Below are 21,142 nucleotides of genomic sequence, written 5' to 3' on the forward strand. Positions count from 1 at the left end.
CCCCTCCTCCTCCTCTTCTTACCATAATTTTTCCCTTGTGTTATGGGCCTGAATAATCTTTTTCAAGACGAAGAATTTACTGTGATTTCCCTCCACTGAACCAGTCCCATGCTACTAGACACTATAGTTTTGCTTAGGTTTTGTATTTTTTCCTTGTCTATTTTGCTGTATCCCTTTTGAGATGTGTTGACCACACATGCAGTACTTCAGATCCTGAGAAAAGCCAAGGATTCATAGCAGCAGCAGCAGGTAATTTATGACTGTGCCTTTCCTTTTGACTGTCACTGAGTTAACACTGTTAGGCAACTATTCACAAAGTCCCCAAAGGATTTCTGAGGATTAGCAATTGCTATTGCTGTCCCACTCAAGCCACTCAAGCAGCCTGGCTTTCGCTTGAACACACATGCACATGCACACCAACCACGTGCTTTTTTGGTTTTTAATTTGGCCAGGAAAAAACAACCTGTGTTTTGGTATATACAAGTAGAAAACTTATTGGTTTTCCGATACTTAAGCTTTTCAGAGTTACCATGAGAGCCTAGGTCTTGATTCTGCTACCACAGAAGGTAATGCAGGTACTCTCATTGCTTTTGATGACAGAGATTAAACCATTTAAATCCAGTCCTAGAGAGAAAACCATGAAGCAGCAGCTCGTTACTGATTCAGAGAAAAGAAATCTATCTAATGAATTAACAACACAGCTTCTCACAACCTCTGGCTCTTACAGCCTCTCACTTAGATGCATTTACATCCAAATACCCTCTTAATTTACAGTATCAAACCAAACCACAGTAGAGGGTGAAGATGACACAACTTGAATAAACATCTATCTCCTGGAGGCACACTATACTGTGCTGAGACAGAGAGTCTCAAAACCTTAACGACAGTATAATTACTGAGATATTCTTTGGTATTTCCACATTCATATGGGCACCACCAACAACAACTACACTCAGTATGCTTCTGCTAAGAAAAATAATACAGCAAGGTGCTGGAAGTCTGTCTCTAACAACTGTTAGTTTTTACCGAGCCATATTTACAAAGATACAAAGAGATTATAATTATGTTTTAACATACTCTGTCTCCAAGTCTGACGTTTATCCCATCTAGTTCTAGAAGTGCATATGTATGAACTGCCGTTTCACGTTTCAGCTCTTCTTTGATACCCTCAGGAGAAAGTCTTGACCAAGTTACAATGAATCCGACTGAGCTGTTTGCAAAAGGAACGCCAAAGGCACACCTTAGGTAAATTCTGCCTTTGATCAACTCTGCTACAACTTCAGGAATGGCTGGTAGTGGTGGTGACACAGATGGAGATGATGAAGAAGCCAGGTTACCTAGTCAAACAGAAGAATTCTGTGCAAAACCAGTATCAGATGAAATGACATTGATGTGCATTTTGCCAATTAATACACTAAAAATATTTACCTTTTTTCATATGTGGAAGTACTACATAAGTGCTTAGAGAATCAGAGAAAATGTGTATGTTTCTTTTGTTAATTATTAAAAGGAGAAAAAATTCTGTCAGTCTTTGATTATATTCTAGCCAATAGGAAGATGCTGAAGAGGGGGGAATAAACCCAAAACCAAGTGAATAAAATACAATTAATTATTTTACAAGACAGGAGAGAGCAACATGCAAGGGAATTTGCCTGATAGAAAAATATTTTTTCTACTTATGAAGAAAAAAAAAAGCTATGAAAAAAGGAACAGAATAAGCAACAGTATGATTTGTAGATTCATCTTATATTTGACTCCCAAAGAATCAAAGTAATCTGTAAATCGACATTATTAAAATTACTTTTTAACATTTTGGTATTTATTCCGATCATTATGCTGAGAAAGTACTTCTGTAATCCAAGGGTTGAAATTACCTTCAAACTGCTCATTTTGCAACAGACTCAGCAATACTGTTGATAACATGAACATGGTTTCATTCAAGGCAAAATATGACTAAATGATGACATTATTGGGTCACAGATGCATAGAAAATCTTGAAAATCAAAGCAAAATACTCACTACTACAGATGCCTTGAATTTCCATTCCCATAGGATCACAGGTCTGTGGTTTTCTATCTGAAACAACTATAAATTTTTCTTAAATTGTATATTCACACACATACAGAGTATGTATACCAATGCTCTTATAAATTATGGCCCAATGTTAAAAATACACCAAATATCACAAGACACTAACTGAAGTCTTAATTAGCAGTACAGAAGAATTATTGTAATCTGATTCATATACAATTATGGTAGCAGTTGGTACAAAGCCTTGCGCTGGAAATCACAAGTAGATTGGCAACACCTAGGAGGAAGCATACGGAACATTCCACCACCTCTACATCTTTTACTGCAGAGGTACCCAGCCAATACTTACAGATGTTGTTAGTGAGTAAAAAGGAATTAAACTGTTCTCTTGAATATATATTTCTTCCCCAAATCTACATCTGAATGTTTATTCATTAACTGTAACACTGGACAGCCAAATTCAGTGCAGACCTGCTTTGAAGAAAAATAATCTTTCCTACAGGGACCTAAAAAAAAGTGCTTGTCCACTGCTATTTTTTTGGTATTTTGAACATTATTAAAAAAAGTGGAACTTTGATTAAACATGAAAATACTAGTGCATTTGTAACAGGAGTAGAAAGAGATTAGTCACTCCACTCAAACTAAATCAAAAGGGCAGCAGCAACACTGAAACCCCCCACAAAGAATGAAGAGCAGATTTTCATGTTGCATGCTTCAGTGATGCAACATTTGAATTCCTTAGCATGTAGAGGACAGACTCTTTGAAAATCTGCATCAGGTGTTTACAGGTATCAAGTGTTAAAGAGAAAACACGGTACACATGGTAACCTAGATACAAAAAGCACCACAAGAGTATAATGCGCTTTGCATGAAAACATCATCTTAAATGAGGGCTTTTAAACTCAAAACGTGTTTCAGATTTACAGTATTCAGCAGAGCCAAACCAGAGTTATGTTTTTTGCCTATTTTGTTTTGAGGCAGTAAAAATTTACTAGCTCGCTGCCTATGGTTTTTATATCCTCCTTCCTCTTCAGAGAGCCATCATCCAAAGTAAATGTAAAGTCCTATAGTGCAGGAGTTCTTCATTGCTTCAGTCACATGCATGCTGAAATGTCCAATTTCTGGCATTTTTCTTCTGACAATAAACCCCTGGAGAATGCCTTAACAATTGGACCTAAAGGTATAACGATGGACCAATAAAGCAGCAGAAAACCCACTTACAGTTTTGCTATTAAACTTTTGAAAGCAGTCAGTAATAGAGAACATGACTTAGAGCAATACAGTATATGACGCATAAAAATATTGCTAGTATTTTCACAACAGTGTGCTATACAAGCTAATAAAAATTTCCTACTACACTAATTCGTCACTATTTCACAATATTTATAACTGTAAGGATTTAACCATGCCTTCCTTAAGTTATCTAAAACATCTGGCACGAATAATGAAATACTGAAGTTTTGAGCTGTGAGCACCAATACGCTTTTGCAGCACAAGGGTCAAAGACAACGTGAGACATTGCCAAAGGACTCCAGTTCTTTCTCATAGTACTAATAAAGTGTGTATCAGTAGAGCATTTCTGTGTTGAATTTTCTTCTAGCAACAATGTGTATACCCTCCAGAAAGAGATGCCAAGAAAAATATTCCTAATGACTAAACAATAATTGATATAAATACAGCTTGGTCAAGTTCTTAAGCAAGATTTACTCTGACACGTAATTCTGTGCATATTTAGTAATGGGGACTTGCACAGTATGAGTGCCATTGTAGGTACTCTCAATTTTTACTTCCAGGTGTGTCTTGTATGTCTACCTCATTATAGGGAAAATTTAAATTCTTAAGTTTATGGACTCTGAACAATACTTGAGTGTTAAATGTAAGTTAAAAAGGGGCGGTGTGAACCCACACTACCATACCAAATCATTTTTCTATCGTCTCAATATTAAAAGTAAGGATTGCAGGAAATTTTAGCATGTGTAACTCTTTCCAGACATTTCTGCTCAGCCAAATATCAGAGAAACACACTTACTCATAAACACACACCCTTAGTTGAGTTAGAGCATGCATTTTCTCACCTTCTGCACAATACCCCATGCATCCTTGGGTGGGCTGCAGTAAGTAAACAAAGAAATCTCCACAGTTCCTCACGCTGACAGGGATTCGGAAAAGACAGCAGTCTTTTGAAGTGCTGAAGAAAAACTGCCATGTAGCACAAGCTGTTAACTGTTTGATCTCACCAGGTCGAGGCATGGATTCCGACTCCCTCAGAGACAACCAGACAGGGGCTTGAGTACCACAGTGATTCATCTTCAGCACCAGAGAAAACCATCAGAAAATGGTTAATGCTATATCAAACTGTTGCTGTGCTTCAGTGAGAGGTACATATGTATTCAATTATTTTCCTGCATGAGCTTTCAACAAAGTTTAGACAGTATAATTGAGGGCTTGCCTACTTTCCTCCTCAAGGTTGAATACAAATATACACAAATGAGACTTACATCCTTCTTTGAGTCTAATGAATTTGTGTTTCTAAAGACAGGACATAATTTAGTGCCTGAAGAACTTAACTGGGAGCCACACCTGAGTGTTTTGCCCAGAAAACCTAACAGTTGTGTTACTGCTTAGTGAGTTACCCTATACCTGTTATCCTACAGTAACTGACTACATGAATGCTATCAGAGCACAGCAAATATAGGGTAGAACACACATACACTGAATATCAATGAAAGATGTTAAAGCCGACGCATTTTATCTGCCCTTTGCCATGGACTGATGGCTCAGCTAACCTCCTGGATTTCTTCTAAGAGATGTGGCCACCTGTTTTATTTATTTATTTGTTTATTTAGAAATAGATGTGCAACAACCACAGTGACTTTGTAGCAACCCTAAATGCTTTGGTGCCTACAAAGCAGTGGGCTTCACAAGGTCTGTGGTTCAGATAATGATTCAAGAGGTGACTTAGGAGGGCTGTTGTTCCCTCTCTCAGCAACAAAAGCCTTGTTCAGTGCTCTTCCTCAGGGAATCAGAAGTGTGCTGTGGAAGAGTCTCCTTCATCCCTCACCACTGTGGTTGTGTGAGGTCTTCAGATCAAGGAAGCTGCCATGCAGGTCACAACTTAACAGTAGTACCAATCATGGTAATGGAAGTGTAAGTCTGATTTAGCAGACAGCAGAGTTTACCAGTGGAGTACAGAAAAATTAATCCTGAGAAAAGGAGACAAAGAAGGAATCTGGTCCATGGGTTATCAGAATGAGTTAAAGATCACCTCCTGTCTTTCATGGGCTACAGAAAGCAAACTGAAGAGAAACGCCTAGAAGGACACAGTGTGTTAAAACCAGCATTTGGAAAATATTTACATGAAAACTATAAATCTGAAATTGTGATATTTTGAGAACCTCTTCTCCTTTATACATCACCTCAAGTATTCTTTTCTTTGAACTGGTAGTGAAACAAGGTCTTAGATTATCTTGTCTTTAGACCTCTTGGTCTAAAGACTACTGCAGACTAATTGACCAATTACCCATCTCAAAAGTGCACTTTTCTTTCTTAATCTAGAATATCTGAGCCCACCATCAATCCATCAGACAGATGGAATTAATGAGAAGTAGACAGAAATGGGACGGATTGTTTAACAGAGTCTGAATCTTTGACAAGGATTAAATATAGCTATAATAAAAGTTCTCCTAAAGGGAAAGGAAGGAGGAAACTTCTCAAACAAGACATCCATTTCAGTTTGGTTTTAATGTTTTGACTTTGATATTTCAAAATAAATGTCTTGTTTTTGTCAACAGATGCAAAGAAGCAGATGTCAATGCATAAATTTCATTTGCTGAGTAAGTTTTGAATCAATCTCTTTCCAACTGTAATTATCTGGACTACTCTGTATTAGGATGGTAGCCTATTTTTACCAAATACTTACTAAGCACTGAGAACTTTGGTCAGATTTCTAAAACTTTCCTAGATGACCTGAGTGGGTATCTTGCTAGTCTAACCTCTGTTCTAAAAAACACTTTTTTTTTCCCCCTTGGTTTATCATGCTGGTTCTTTGCACAAAAGTACCCATTTTGAGAAAATACAACTAGTTAATTAATTTGTTTGTATTAAATCGAACTGAAAGTCCTTTAAAAATCATACTTTTTGCTAGTTTTTTGCAGTACAAAAACAAAGGTTAACAGTAACCTCTGCAATACAACCCTCCGAGTCCTTGAGTCACCTGCACATTAAAGGTACTTCAGTGGCGTTATATGGCTGTAAAGATTTACTAAAAAATAAAATAAATAAATATAAGAAGGGATGCTGTAAACTCATTTTCATTTTATTACTATGTTTTAACTTTTTTGTATTCCTTTAAAGGTGTTTCATTGTTAGGCTTTTCTTTCCTTTTTTTTTTCCTAAGAGACTGCAACCAGGCAATTCATTTAATTTAAAAAATCATGGTAAAATATTCTAATGACTTTTTTTTTTTTTAATAAGGAAATGTTTTAAAATAGGAAACTACAAAGATATATTGCCTTAGAATATAACAATTACAGACATGTGGGTACATGCCAAAATAAATCATTACAAGTCTAAAGTATTATATATTCAAAGTAATTCTTGAGTCTTAGGGGACTTCCAGATGACAAGGCAACTAATCTTCAGTTAGCTCAGTTAGTTCAAGACATTTTAGGGGTAATCTCTTCTCTCTAACATGATCCTTTTAAAAGCTCCACAATTACTGGATTCATGTGGCTGCAAGTCTTTACACCACTTTCACATGGCCTTCCTAACAGACTGACCATTACATAGTCGCAGTTTTACAACATATCCCTGCTACTCTGCCACAAAGAAAACCTTTTTTAGCAGTGACTACAAATGATGGTTTTTGAGTGCTCCAAAAGGGATGTAATTTATCATCCTCTGCTATTGCCCATTCAGTGTAAAATTTTCAATGCTTAAGACTTAGTTGTCCAGTTAACACATTTTAAAGTATTTGAATATTTAGAGATAATAGAGATAATTTGAGTATTTAGAGATAATAGGTACTCTCTACTCCTCCACATCAGTCTCCATAACTATTCTTTTTTTATACCTATCTTACTGAAAAATTCTTAAGAAAAAAATACATATTTCTCATAATCAAATGAGTTGTAACAATACCTCCACGCACTTGGTCGGCATCTCAGCATGCTTATCAAAAATCATAAAGCGATACCATCCTGGTGTTAAGGAATGGTCACATATTAAATCCTGAATAGCTGATTGCTGGAGGTGGGATGAATCAAAATCAACGCTTCGGTAAGGGCTCTGCAGGATCTGATGTCCACCAGGAGAGCATTCAAGAACTGTGGAGTAAGAGTATTTTGTGTATCAAGACTGAATGCCTAACAAGTATGTCAGAGAAGATGTTGAGTATTTTTAACAAGAAAATAAGGATATATGACAATATGATGTGAAGCTACTTTTACTGAAAAAAACATACTGAAGTCTTAGTAACAACAACAAATACGTACATTAGCACTCTAAAATTTAATAGAATTCATCATGTGGTAACTTTACCTTCCTTAAGTGGACAATAAATGCAAATTAATAACCACATTAGGCATTTACCCTAGATGTAAAAACAGTAGAAAGGAGTACATTTATACTTTCTCTCTGGATTTTTACTTTCTAGTTCCACTGATACTTATGAAACCTAACAACATGAATAAATGGGGTGTCAGATATATGAGAAGATCAAAATCTTACCTCAAGAGGAGTAAGGATTATCCAAAAGTGTTTTGTAAATAGGCTACCACTTTACAGGGTTCCTATGCACGAAATGAAGAATGCTCTCAAATGGGTGAGAGGTAGTTGCAGATCATAGCAAAAGTATGTATGAAATGAATAGATACTTAGTTACATATTTTAAGTCAATTTGCATGACTGACATGCTAAATTTTACTAAAGTAAATACTGACAAACATTTATGGACATTTAAGTGACCTTGTGGCCTCAAGAAAAATCTCAAAATTGATGATAGGTAAAATGAAGGATGGGAATCTGAGGAAGTCTTTGCAACAGTTTTTTTTAAATGCAGACTCATTCAGAAATAAAGCAGAATGCCAGAATTTCTGAGTCTGATCTGGCAGCTGAGTTGACTCCTCTTAAAGACAGTAACAATAAAAGTTCTGGCTAAGGGCATATTTGCATGCAGTGTACTGAATGGCCATTCTTGCTCAGGAATGTGCTCAGGAAGTGAAAGTGGGGGAAAATAGAGAATGTCTATAAAAAATTAACATTTAAAATAAACCTATCTATTTACCTTGCTTTTAAAAATGGATACCAACTGATGCTGGTTGTGAATGGAACTTCAGATTATACCAAATCACACAGTTAATCTTAATTCTTGCCTCTAGTATACTACTAATGAATTAAAAAAATGCATCTGTAAGCAAAGCTGTATAATCTTACATTTTGAATATTAACACTCTGACCTTCAGTTTTTGCTCCTAGGTTTCTTTGTATTTGTCCCGTATTTTGCATGGTGTAATTGTGTCACTGATTACAAACATATTTTGGTTCAAATCATGCAATAACGCACTATCTTCCACATCTTCCACATTCCTCATGTCATTGTCCAGATAACCACAACTATAAAACAGTTTCAAAAACAGGTAATTCCCCTCCTTTAAATGGAGAAGATGCCCCAGTGAAAGAACAAGCTTCATCTCTTTCAAGCACAGTATGAGAATCCTATAGTCTTTCAAAGACTGAAGATTTAATCTGATATGGCTTTAGGCTACCCAGGCAGGTAACAATAGCTTTATCTTCTGTCCTCTAAGGGCAGATGGAAGTCAGTGTGATTGACTGTGCCACCACTGGGCTTCTAAGTTGCTTGTAGTAGCCTTTAGGCTATTCGTGTCCATACAGGTTGACCTCACTGAGAATTTATCCTTCATCGCAATTTGAAGAAAAACCCTTGAAGAATCACAGGTCAGTCATGTGTGTTATTGAAATGCTTTCCAAGCAAGCTACAGCACAGGCAGTTTACGAACCATGGTGAAAGTTTCTTCCTGACTTCTGTTTTTTATTGGAATTCTCCCTTTCACACAGAACCCTCATTAGTTTTCTTTCCTGTAACTGAATCACTCTTGAAACGATTAATATCTGTTACCTTTTCCATTAATAAATCAAGCTAGACACGAGACAAGTCTTTATTTTCTTTTCCTCCACAGTTTAATTAGATCATCGTTTCATAGATCTTTAAAACAGCTGACTGTACTCACTTGTAATAGGGTTATAAATCCTACTAAAGATCAAATTATACGTTTCTTATTATGCACATCACTTTAAAATGTCACACAGCTCTTCATGTATTCTTTCCTCCTTTTTAGAAGTATGCTAATATTTCCATAGTTATTGCTTGGAAATCTCATGTCGTGTAACACTGGTTGATTTTTTTTCTTTCTTTTCTTTTCCTTACCCATTCTGCAAAACAACTGAAAACAACTGCCATCATCAAGAATACAAAATATTTTATTACACATCTGAGTGTAACTGATGTGCTGCCTAACTCTAGCAACAGCAGAAACAAATAAAAGTATCGTATTTATGGACACATACACAAGAAATGAATATTGTGTTCTCTGTGAAAAAGTTACCCCTGCAGACCAGATCTGCTCAAATCATAGGCATTTAAGAGGAGAGTTGGCTAAATTTTCCACTGAAATCATGATTTCCTTATTCAGGACGGATAAAAAAAAAAAAAATTGATATAAGCATTCTTTCAAACTTCTTTCTCAGAATGATGAATACCAATTTTGCTGTAATGCTCCAGAAAAGCTTTGCCTGTGTCTAACACCCAGCAATTTTCAGCCCAATGAGTCGAGTCTGACAAAATAATAAGGAACTGAACACAGGGTCTGATAACTTGGAAGTGCTAAGGAAGCTTACCTACAGGGCAAGCTGACCTAACAGCTCTGCCTAGTATGGAAGGAACATTAAAGTATGGGAAGATGTACTGTTGACTTCACTTCATCCACAATCACAAAACATTCTGACACGTTCTGACACAAAATGAAAAACCCACGTTAGTTTTAACAGAATTTATCATTTAAGCATGATTATTCTTAATGGAAATCTTTCCATATATATGGGAATATTCTTTTTAATTATTTCTTTTTGGGCCTTTAAATGCATTAATGATTTAATAACTTTAAGTATTTGCCTTAGAATAATGAAAGTCTAATTATAAAATACACAAATGAATACTTGAGAATTAAGACGATGAAATTCAGTCTCCTCTGTACATTGGTTTGCCTAACGGAGAGACAGGTCTCCATTATGAGGAGAGACTTACTTCTTGGAAGACAAACTCTCCCATTTTGTTTGGAGGTCCAGATACTACATACTCTCTGCTGAAAAAGCAACCTGTCTTGGGAAAATATGAAGCTGTTTCCCTAGAATTTGAGTTTGCTTATCATATTCTGTGCTTCTTTCCACAAACATCCTATATACTGTATATGGCTCTCTACTGTTCTTTAACCGAGGTCTCTGCGTGCCAGGAACAAATTGATTCTGTACTTGCTTTTTCCTGACCATCTTCAGGATTAATACTTTGAGTTTTGCCTGGATCCATCCCAGACCTACTTGATCCCGCCAGATACTGAGAAATGTGACCCCTAAGATGGAAAAGAATCCAACTTTTGCAACATCTTAAACACGAGGATAGCACTGTGCTGAGCCTTTTGGGAGAGATACGAGACAAAATGTCTGCCAACACACTGGGGTTTGTACCATAACTGCCACAAACTGGGCCACGTAATAGGTACTCTGACCACCACATGTTAATCAAAAGTCAAAGAGGTTCTTGAAATCAACACAGGGGCTCATTTTGCACAAAGAGATATTTAAGTGACTCCTGATGACAGCCTTGGAGGCTCTCGGGTGGAAAACAAGTTGCACAAAGGAAGGACTTTTCAATTTCCTGTTCACATCTCTGTTCCAATCCTTGTGCAGAGAGGGGCTGATGATTTTCCACCTGCCCATAACATTTCCAGTGTTATGGAGCAGTCAGGGACTGAGGACTGCTGGGTGCAAACCAGAGTACAGACGGGAAAAGGATTCACTTGTGGATTACAGGCAGGCAAGGGCAGAGCGGCAGGACTGGCAACTCGGTTCCCTGGGTACGAATAGCTTATTAGTTTCTAACTCCTGCTGTCCACAGGCCAGGGTCTGGCAAATGACTACAGAGAAGCAAATAGTGCCCTTCGCAAGTGCCCACTCTGATCCTGAATGTGCTTTTTCTTGCATCTACTGACTGCAAAGGATGCAGCAGATCAACATCCTGAGGCAGAAATTAGAACCAGGACTGCATTTAATGAGAGTCCTCACATGTACTTTTGGATTTAAACTCTTCCAAAATACTAAAATAGAAAGAATTTCACTTTTTAGAAGAAGTTATCCTGACATAATTACTTAGGGTAATACTTTTAAAGCAAAATATAAAAATGACTGTAACTATTTACCTAAAAGATACCATTTGCTTGGATGAGACATATAAGCAGAACATGATCACACATGTCATAGCAATGCCAGTATCGCACTGCAATGGGACTGGAATATGAATATTCCTATCCATTTAACAGCGAAGAAAACAGAATCAACACGCACGCATTAATACATCTTTATAAATAACCTTATTGGAACGGGCATTAAAACAGTCTTCAACCACTCATGTCTGCACCTAAGGGGTGCTTTGTAAAGGTAGTAAATAGTTGCATAACCGTTAAAAAAAATGTAAAGTATATGCTACTAGGATATTTTCTAGTGGTTCTCGATATAATACACTACTGTACCTACTCTTTATGTGGATTTTCTCCCAGAAATTTGAGACAAGGCAGACACGGTTTTTGCAGAGGTTTTGCACAGCCTTCTGCAGAGGTGCCAGGTGAGGGTGTGCCAATGCACGCAGGGAGAAGAGGGCGAGGAAGGAAGAGCGGCAGAACCGACTTTCCCGGCCTTCGACTTCCACTTGGCGGGTTCTCCCTGCAGGTGCCCCGGGCCAGTGACAACTCCCGTTCTGACGCTTCACAGAGTTTAACCTCTCCCCGCGAAACTGGTTCCCTGTAACCACCCGGCTCCAAAACTAGCGGCGTGCGGGCCAGGGGGGAAGGACCTGACCGGAGCCGCATCCCGGGACCGGCCCGGGGAAGGCTCCCGGCCAGGGCCCACTTCACACCCGGCGGGGCCGAGGGCCGGCGCCGCCCTCCCGCGCCGCAGCCGCCCGCCCCGGCGCCCTCCCGTCCACCTGCTGCCGGCGACGCCGCCGCCCGCAGCCGCCCGCCCGGCCCCGCTGCCCGGCGCGGCGCCGCTTACCTCGCCGGGGCGGCCTCGCCGCCGTCAGGCACCCCAGCACGGCCGCGCAGAGCCAGAGGCGGCGGGCGGTGGGGGCGGCCCCCGCCATGGCCCCGCTCCGCTCCGCTCCCCTCTGCCGCCCCGCTCGCCCCGCGGCCGCCGGGCTCCGTGCCGCTGCTCCCGGGCCGGGCGGCGGCTCTCCGCTCTTCTGGCGGCTGCGAGCGCCCAGCCCGCGGCCCAGTGCAGCCCCTCCCTCGGGGGGTGCTCGGCGGGGCCGGCCCTCCGCCCGCCTCCCTGGCGGGCCCCGGCCCCCGGCTCGGCCCCGACGGGGGTCGCCGGGGACGGGGGGGTGCGGGGCCCGCGCCCGGCGGCTGTGGCGTGTGGCCGGGCGCGCCTGGGCGTCCCCTGCGCGGGGGCTCCCGGGGGCACGTTTTCAGCGAGGAAATAAACGAAGCACTCGGTGACTATTGTCGGGGGCTTTATGAAGATGATTTTCTGTATCCCAGACAGACCCAAAGCTCGTCGACGTCGTGAAAGAGCAGTGCCCCACTGCCCTGTGACGCCTGATTGTATTTACTTTCTAATCTGTAGTAAAATGCTGAGAAAGAGCCGGTTTCAGATTGTTTGCTGTGAATCCTTTGGGCATTTCCTTCCTTAGATCACTAAGAGTGATTTATACTTCTGCTGTAGTAATAATTACAACCTGCTGTGTTTGACGCCATTAATGCAGAGTGAGTTTAGCAAATATTTAACAGTTTTAAGCACCCAAGTTGCATGGCTTGCTGGGAGATGCTCCTCTTTAGCAGTGACTAGCGGAGGACAAATCTCAGCGTTTAAGACTTGGCAATGCTGGTATTTTTTCTTTGTAGACCTGAGGTCGTGCAGGCACTGAACTACTTTGTGCACACCAAAGGTGTACAGCAGTCTACAGAAATGTTTCACATTCTCTGTAGGATATGTAGACCCAAATCAAACAAATGTTGCTGACACTAAAACACAGCTTGCTGCTATCCACAGAACATCTGCAAGGGTAAAATGTTCAGCAAGGACTGCTTCCAGGAGGTACTGACCTGGGTGGCTCTTTGCAGAGCAGGTTTCCCTGCAGAAGGAGGTATCAGGCCTTGGAGTGGAGGCAGAGACACAGCAGCGTTGTGTGGGTAACCTCAGTCCTCTTTTGCTCACACACCCTGAGCCTCATCATTGCAAGAAGCAGCTCAGCTCCATGACAGCATCGAGTATTTTTTAATTGTTTTAGTCAACTATCTGTGTTATTTGTTACCAGGTAGGATCAACTTTTATCCTGAAAATCTGCATACATCTGAAATTAGTTTGGGTTTTATTTTTATTTTTTCCCAAACTACATGTTTATAAAGAAGACAAAAGGAAAGAAAGATGTATTTTACAAAACAAGTTACAAAATAAGGACCTAGAAAGAGAGACATGAGAAGCTTTGACAAAATTTAAACATTGAGCTACTTCTTTGACCCCTGCTAGCCATGATGGAGTGTTATTTACAGGAGGATTAACACCTTTCATCATGGATCATGCAGGAGACCTAAAGAGGTGGCAATAACGCTGCTGGAGTAAAGATACCTTTCATCTTTTCTGCACTGGTTTTCCTCTGCTAGCTCCCTCTGCTACTATCAGCCCTGTAGCCTCTTACAGGAACAGCCGAGCAACAACATATTGTGGTTAAAAGAGCCAACAACTTGCCAAAAGTAGTACCCAGCGCTCACGGTTGTGTCAGTGACAGTAAATTTAAGAAAAATGAAAGTAATTCTGGGGCAGACTCATGCTTATAATAGGACTATAGGTCTTTCCAGCAGGTTGCAATTTCAGAAAGTTTTAGACAGTAATTTACATAGTTTTAATTAAGTAATTCATAGCATATGTAAAATTGGTTTGCACTACTGAAAACATCTCTTTCACTAGCAACGGGATATGAAGTCAAACTACAATTTTGTATGTGCATATTATTAAGTAGCAGGATGTTTTGGAGGAAAAGCCAAGACTGTTGAATGGAGGAAGAATTTGAGATACTATAAATGATTATGTAGTCCAAGTCATTACTGTTGTAAACAGTTTAAACTTTGACTAAAAACACAACACGGGGAGCAATGGTATCAATGCTAGGGAGCATTTACACATTGCAGCACAGAGCAGCCTTTCCCAGAGTGGATTTTATGAATGACGATGAAGAAAGAGGGATGTAAGGTTGGTTTTGAAAATTATTTCAAGGCTAACTTCCAGTTTAGTAATCTCAGTCTGTTCAACAAAGCTTTAAAATATGTATTTATTTTAAGGTGGACTCTTAAGTTTCATCTATGAATGAACTAAGTTATTTGTTTGAACAAAGCCTCCACAGAAGTGCTTTTGCTGACTCAGAACTGACTTATTAGGGAGGGAAGAGCATAGTGATAAATCAGAGAAAAAAAGACGTGTTGGATGACAAGGAGCAGGGGCTTGGGCAATGCTCAAAATAGAGTCATTGCAGAAGTTTAAAAATTCAGATAAAAAAGAAGGTGGCTCTGCTGATGCTAAGCCCTCAGTGCTGCAACTAGATTGTACTGGTTTAATGGTTTATCTGCATAAGCTTGTGACTGTCCAGCTCCGGTGTGTGCGTATGTGTAACAGGAGTCCTAGAAAAACCATAAAAGAGAAAAAAGAGAACTTTCTTATAAATGCAGCCAACATAGCAACTTCCTACTTCATCTGTCACTTCTACTAACAACATGCTAGTGTGTTCTCTGAAACAGCGCACCTTAGATCGTGAACTTTGTATATATGAAATACACATTTTATACAGTATTTAACAAGATGATGTTATCTGAAATTGCATTTGGAGGAACAGTCCAGAGTGGGCAGCAGGCAAGTGGATACCAGGCTGATTAAAGATAAAGGAGTAGTAGTCTTAAGTATTTTAGGTAACTAAGTCAGGAAGAACAATAAGCAGTGGTTGCCAAAATGTGTACGTTCTCAAATACGTGCGCATAGCTGTTCAGGTGTGAACTGGAAATGAGAAACCACCTTTGAGTTTTAAAAGTATTTGGCTCCAGACAAAGCCACGAATGTTTTTTGCAGTTGTATCCAGTCCCTAAACTCAGAGGTAAATAAGGGGATCACCTAGAACAAAGGCAGTGCTTGTGGTAGGCTGCTTGGAATAACAGGTAATTAGTGTGAATGCTGGTGAACAAGAGAGGGGAAGCAGAGGTTGAGAGCTGAGGGTTGCAGCTGGGTGGGTGGATGCTGTCCTGAACAATGAATCCCCAGCTCCAACACTTAAGAGGTTCTTAGCCAATTAGAGAAGAACCTGATTAAGTTTAAGCTAAAATTGCCCCCTATAGATGATTTATGATAAGCCTTTTCTTTCAAACTGTGTAGCTAAGAGTACCAATGGAAATCTTTCTTAAAGGAATCCTCTGTGCTGTGCCATTAAGCCTGTCTGTACTGTAGGCAAGGTAAATCCGAATAAGTCCTTTAAACCTACGTTGCTGTCTTTGTTATCTGTGCAGAGATAGAACATGGATGATAACTCCAAATAAAGCTGTGAGCAGAACTTGGAAGCTGGGAGAAATTTCCGTGCAAATCTTCAAAGGGTTACTGTAGTAATGCCAAGTGCTGAATGTTTAGAAAGAGTTCCTTCTGCAGATAACACCCCTCCTGTAAGGAGCAGATGGCTGAGAGATAGCCCACAGCTCTGGGCAGATCCAAAAGCATCAGAGAGGCATGAGTTCTCTTGCACTCACCCTTCAATGTTTTTAGTTCTTTATGTTTTTAAAAAGAATTCATTTTCAATTGTGCCAGTTCATGTATGTGAATGGTAAGTGAACTTGTCCTTTCTGAAACAATAAATTGTTAACATTCTTGTCTAATCTGATCAATACTGTCCTTAAAGTCAAATTCCAATCTTCCCTACAAATTGTGGGTTGTGTGACTTTTAGCTTAGCTAAGGTTCATTTGGTTTAAAAACATGGATTAACAGCTCTGAAACTAATGTCCTGAAACATCACCAGGACACAGGAAGACACAGTAAGACACATTGCCGGTCCCAGTTCAGAATGAGATATTTGGTTCTATCCCTCATCTCTATCTTTGACACCAAAGAAATAGAAACAGAGAATCAGTAATGGTCACATGCATTTATTTATTTCGGTCATTCTGTGGCTAACATTACAACATTACAAGAGGTTACATTTGCTCATGTTTATTCTGCTGGCGGCCTTTTCTGAAAACTGCATGGCTTTTGAGTGGCATTTGTTTTTCAAAATGCTTTTAAAATTTGTAGAGGGTATTTTTTAAACTGCCACGTAAATGTACTCAGTGTTGACAGTCTGTTTAGCTTTTAGAAGTAATGATATCTTCAGTATGTTTTAGCCCCTAATTCTCTTTCATATTTGACCTCTTGTATATACTATATTTGATTTATGTAATAAAGGACTTCAGTATAAAAATCTAACGTAATTTGGCTTGGATAAGCAGTATGAGGTTTAATATAAATTGTAGGAAATCTATCTCCAGGGGTTCTTAAGAGTCAAAGCAAATCAGTGGTAGGCTTTCCGTTAACTTTGATTGTCTTTGGATCAGCTCCTTACTCTTTTATGTTCTCAAGTATTTTTATATTCTTTATTACATAATGGCTTAAAACTTAACTCGAAGGTCTCTCAGCTGTATTTACTCAGAATGTGCCAGAATATTTTGAATTCTGGGAAGTCCCTTGGAATATTAATGGCATAATCTTTGTTTTACCCATACTGAACTGTGGCACTGACATGTAATTATACTGATCACTTGCATGTGATACAGTTGTCACATATTATTTCTTCTCTTTCCGTCTCCCACAGATTGTTTTTGTGTGTGTACAGCTTAGTAAGTTGCAATTTTAAAAAAGTAGATAAAACAGGGAATTAATTCTTTAGCCTTTCTAGAATAAAGATTACTTGAGTAAGGTCCAAAGCATTAATCTTGTAGGTAACCATGTACTTCATACTCTTAGTCTTACTGACTTTAGCCTGTTTGTATTTGCACTACTATTTTTGATATTTGTCAGATAAAAATTAACATTACTGGGAAAAGTCTTGAGTAAATTGTATGCTCTACTAAAATGCAGGTGAGAAAAAATATTCTTAAAATATATAACCGATTCAGATGATGAACAAATAATGACATATTTTTCTCAAATTCTCAGATTACCTTTGTTAGTATCAAAGGCTTTGGTCCTGTTAAGACTAAAGCACATGTTTTAGTGAAATCCCTCAAGAAGAAGGTGATTTAAAATCAAACCTCCCACATCCCAGTGCTAAGAGCTATGTTCTTTCTTCCTGGGCCTATCATTTCTCCTCCTAGCTTTTACCTTATATGTAGGACCAGCTCACTAGTTTGTAAGTCATTAACATCACTAAGCAGCCAACTCTGCCTGTGTCTAAATACAGACATGGCACCCCTGTTAAGAGGTACATCCTATCCACATTCAGTGGTTATCTGATAACACTGAATATACAAATAAATAAACTGTGGCTAGGTCGGCAAGGAAAAGATGCATTCACCAAAGCAGAAAAAACACATTCTTTGGCTTTGTTTTGTGAAGAGGTCTGGTCCCTGACTCAAGGAGAGACTTCACAGCTGAGGATCATAAAAGGAAGGAAGCACATGAGTAGGGTTTCCTCAGCTTTGACTACTGTGCTAAGTTAGCCTGTGTCTCCTTAAGCCTTTGGCTTCATTGTAGAGAAAGGCAATATTTATTTATTTGATAAAGAGTGGGATGGTAAGAACAGATGCACTCTAAAGGAGCAGAAGCACAGATCATCAATTAGCTTTAGCTGGGTAGAGTTGCACTGACTTTTGCTGAGGGTTTCATCCAGAAATCCTGTTTTCATGTGTATCTTTATACAGTAAGAAGAAACTGAGAAATAAGTCCTCACAGAGAGAAACAGATGTGATTTTTTTTCCACTCCCCTTTCCATTTGGCATTGTTAAGGCTTTAAAAAAGTATTTAGAGGATACAGATTCCCCCTGCCTCACACTAATGGAAAATATGTTTCCTGTCTGTTCCCCAGATAAAATTATGTATTTTTCTTGGATAGGAGTAAGATATCTCACTGCAGATAGCACTTTCTTGGCACAACAAATTATGAAAATGTTTTTTATCATCTGTAGTTTGAAGAAATTGGAAGGACAGTCTGTCTGGTGCCCTGTTAACTTCCCTCTCTGATGGTTTGGCCATCTGAATTTTTAGGTTAACACCACTGGTTTTTAAAATGCTTAAAAGAACAGAGCATGACTTGGTCTGACATCGATTGACACAGGAACAAAGCACAGACCTTGTTTTGAAATAGTAATAAACAAAATGTTCAAAAACTGTTTTATAAAATTGTACAAGGTAGTGTTGCTAGTTGGATTTCTAAAAAATCAAACAATGTGAAAATCCACTACAATATTATTTCAACAGTACACCAGATTTAAAAGCCTGGTGCTAAATTAATTACACTGAACTATTTTAAGGGCTATTAATTTCAAGAAGTGTTACACATGATGCAGCTACAGTGTCTGGCTCAGGAGAAAATTGAGGAATTATTTAACTTGTGTGTTCTATTTTCTCTAAGCATTATGGTATTGGTCACTCTCAGGCACTGGTACTGAGCAATATGGTTTGACTTTTCTTATGGTCTTAATCTTTAGCAAGGGGTGAACCTATAGAAAAAAAGGGATGCACAAAATAACAAGGCAGCAACAGCTACCTAACCATTGCCAAACTTACCTGGGAAACCTTAGATGGCTTGTGAATCTACCTTTCCTCTCTCCTATTGCCCCTATCTTGTAAACAAATACATGGTTTAGTTGACAGAGAAATAATTTAATTGACTTCTGGCAGACAATGAATTTAAGATTCTCTCTGTCTCTCATTGTCTCCCCTTCCTGTAGAACATTATAGTTTTGGCTATCACTACAGGTCTTAAGTTTATTAGCGAGGGTCGTTAAACATCCCTTGAGTGTTCAATGGATCCCTCTGGACTAAAACTCTCTTACATGGATACCCAGTCTTCTCTTTGGCAGGTTTGTTCAGGGCAGTGGCTTTATTCTTTGAACGCCTCTTGCAACAACTGAAGTGAGTAGATCTGAATTGTCAATGTGTATTTAACATTACATTCCAAAAGAACCTCAAGTTTTGAAGCTAACAATAGGAAGAAACAGAAATGTTGAGAAAGGAAAGCTCTAGGAGAGGTTCTGAAAGGGATAGCAAAAAAAAATTCAGAAAAATCTCAGAGAAGGGCAAAAACCTCATTTAAGTTATTTAAATAGAGGTCTGAAACTGCATTCAGGAATCTGTTTCAAGGAAAATCTTCTGGCAAAAAAGGAGACAATTATGTGGTTTCCCTGTATGATGTAATTATTTTTAAATTTTATAAATAAAATTTGAGAAGGTAGCTTTTCTTAATGAGGTGTCAACATTTGTATGAATAAAGTGCCAAAAGGCAATCTGCTTTACAGGTAATGGATCAAATCTTAAACCTATGCACAATAGCGCAGGTGTATTTATAACAATACAGATATGTAAGCTTCAGTTACTTACGGATGACAATTAGAAATGGGAGAAACTTATCTAATTCAATTAGATTAGTTTAAAGGATTAATTCTCATTTTATTGGTAGTAAAAGGAACTGTGGTAAATTCTATGTTGGGTTGTTGGTTTTTTTTTTACTGAACGTCTTTCTGGCATAATATTGATTTAAGTACTCTCTTCAGTTTTACTGGAATTTGAAGTTTTTGTTCCATTACCTTTCTTCCTCTATGCTTAGGAATTTTGATATGAACTGTGTGAGATGAGATGGTTTATGGAGGTGTAGGAGTCTGGGCCACGCTGGGGGAAAGTTAGTGCAGACAGAAGAATGCAAGGACGAAGACAAGGCCACCAAAATAAGGCTGGCAAAAACACACAAGATAGCAGATAAGTGAGAAACGCCTGTGGTCAGCAAAAGCACACAAGTCTGAGCAAAACAGGGTATGAGATAAGGGAGTTTTGGCAAGTTTTGGGCTTTACGTGCTAATTGCAATTAACCAATGCAAATGCTTGTAGAGGCGCGTGAACAGCGCGTGTAGATGACCTGTAGCCTATTAGAAGATAGATGAGTGCGTGTACAGAACTTAGTAGAATATAAATGTAACCAGAAAAGGAAAAATAAAGGATGGACAACCTGATCATCACATTGGTGTTGCGTCGTTTCTGTTCCCGCACGGAGAAATAAGGACCCCGGCTAATGGTGACCCCAATATGGAGGCAGGGATTTGAGTAAAGGTAAAGGATAAAGAAAATGTAACTGCTGTATTCTGATGTTTAATCTTGTTAAATATCTCAGTTTCGTCATTTTAGAAATTGATCGTAAGTAGATCTGAGACTGAAAGCCGGATGATCAGTGGGGAGAAAATAAATCCTTGTGGCATCTTTCTTTATCATACAAGTTTTGTTCGAATGACTACATAGGTCAAGAATGAATAAAACGATAACTTCAGCAATAAAATTTAGACAGAGGTAGTACTACTTAAAAAAACCAACAAATCAGCTATGTCATTTCTCCAGCTAACACACGGCTGTGGTGTATCAGCTTCCCCTAAATTGCATTTCCTACATAGACTGTCCATAGACATTTGTCTCTGACTTAATCCTTCCCTAAACCCCACGATTGTAACATAATTTCTTACTTTTCCAGTTAAAAATGCACCCTTTCTGTATCATAGCTGTCTGGCTTCAGAGCTGCTATGTTTATATCTATGGTCCTGACAAAGGGAAATCATGATTATC

The 21,142-nt window shown here is 38.9% G+C and overlaps 1 protein-coding gene across 1 annotated transcript in view; it reads right to left on the reverse strand.

Moving 5' to 3' along the window:
* Positions 1-12,457, reverse strand: part of VWDE (von Willebrand factor D and EGF domains) — a 42,023-nt gene extending 29,566 nt beyond the window's left edge. The window contains exons 1-5 of the mRNA XM_074849135.1: positions 12,370-12,457; positions 7,171-7,355; positions 4,107-4,338; positions 2,020-2,085; positions 1,078-1,337 (exon numbers count right to left, since the gene is read on the reverse strand). Of these exons, the coding sequence (XP_074705236.1) occupies positions 1,078-1,337; positions 2,020-2,085; positions 4,107-4,338; positions 7,171-7,355; positions 12,370-12,457 (831 nt within the window). The remainder of the gene's footprint in view (positions 1-1,077; positions 1,338-2,019; positions 2,086-4,106; positions 4,339-7,170; positions 7,356-12,369) is intronic.
* Between the last annotated feature and the right edge of the window lie 8,685 nt (positions 12,458-21,142).

The sequence above is a fragment of the Strix aluco genome, chromosome 1 (assembly GCF_031877795.1).
Source record: "Strix aluco isolate bStrAlu1 chromosome 1, bStrAlu1.hap1, whole genome shotgun sequence".
NCBI lineage: Eukaryota > Metazoa > Chordata > Aves > Strigiformes > Strigidae > Strix > Strix aluco.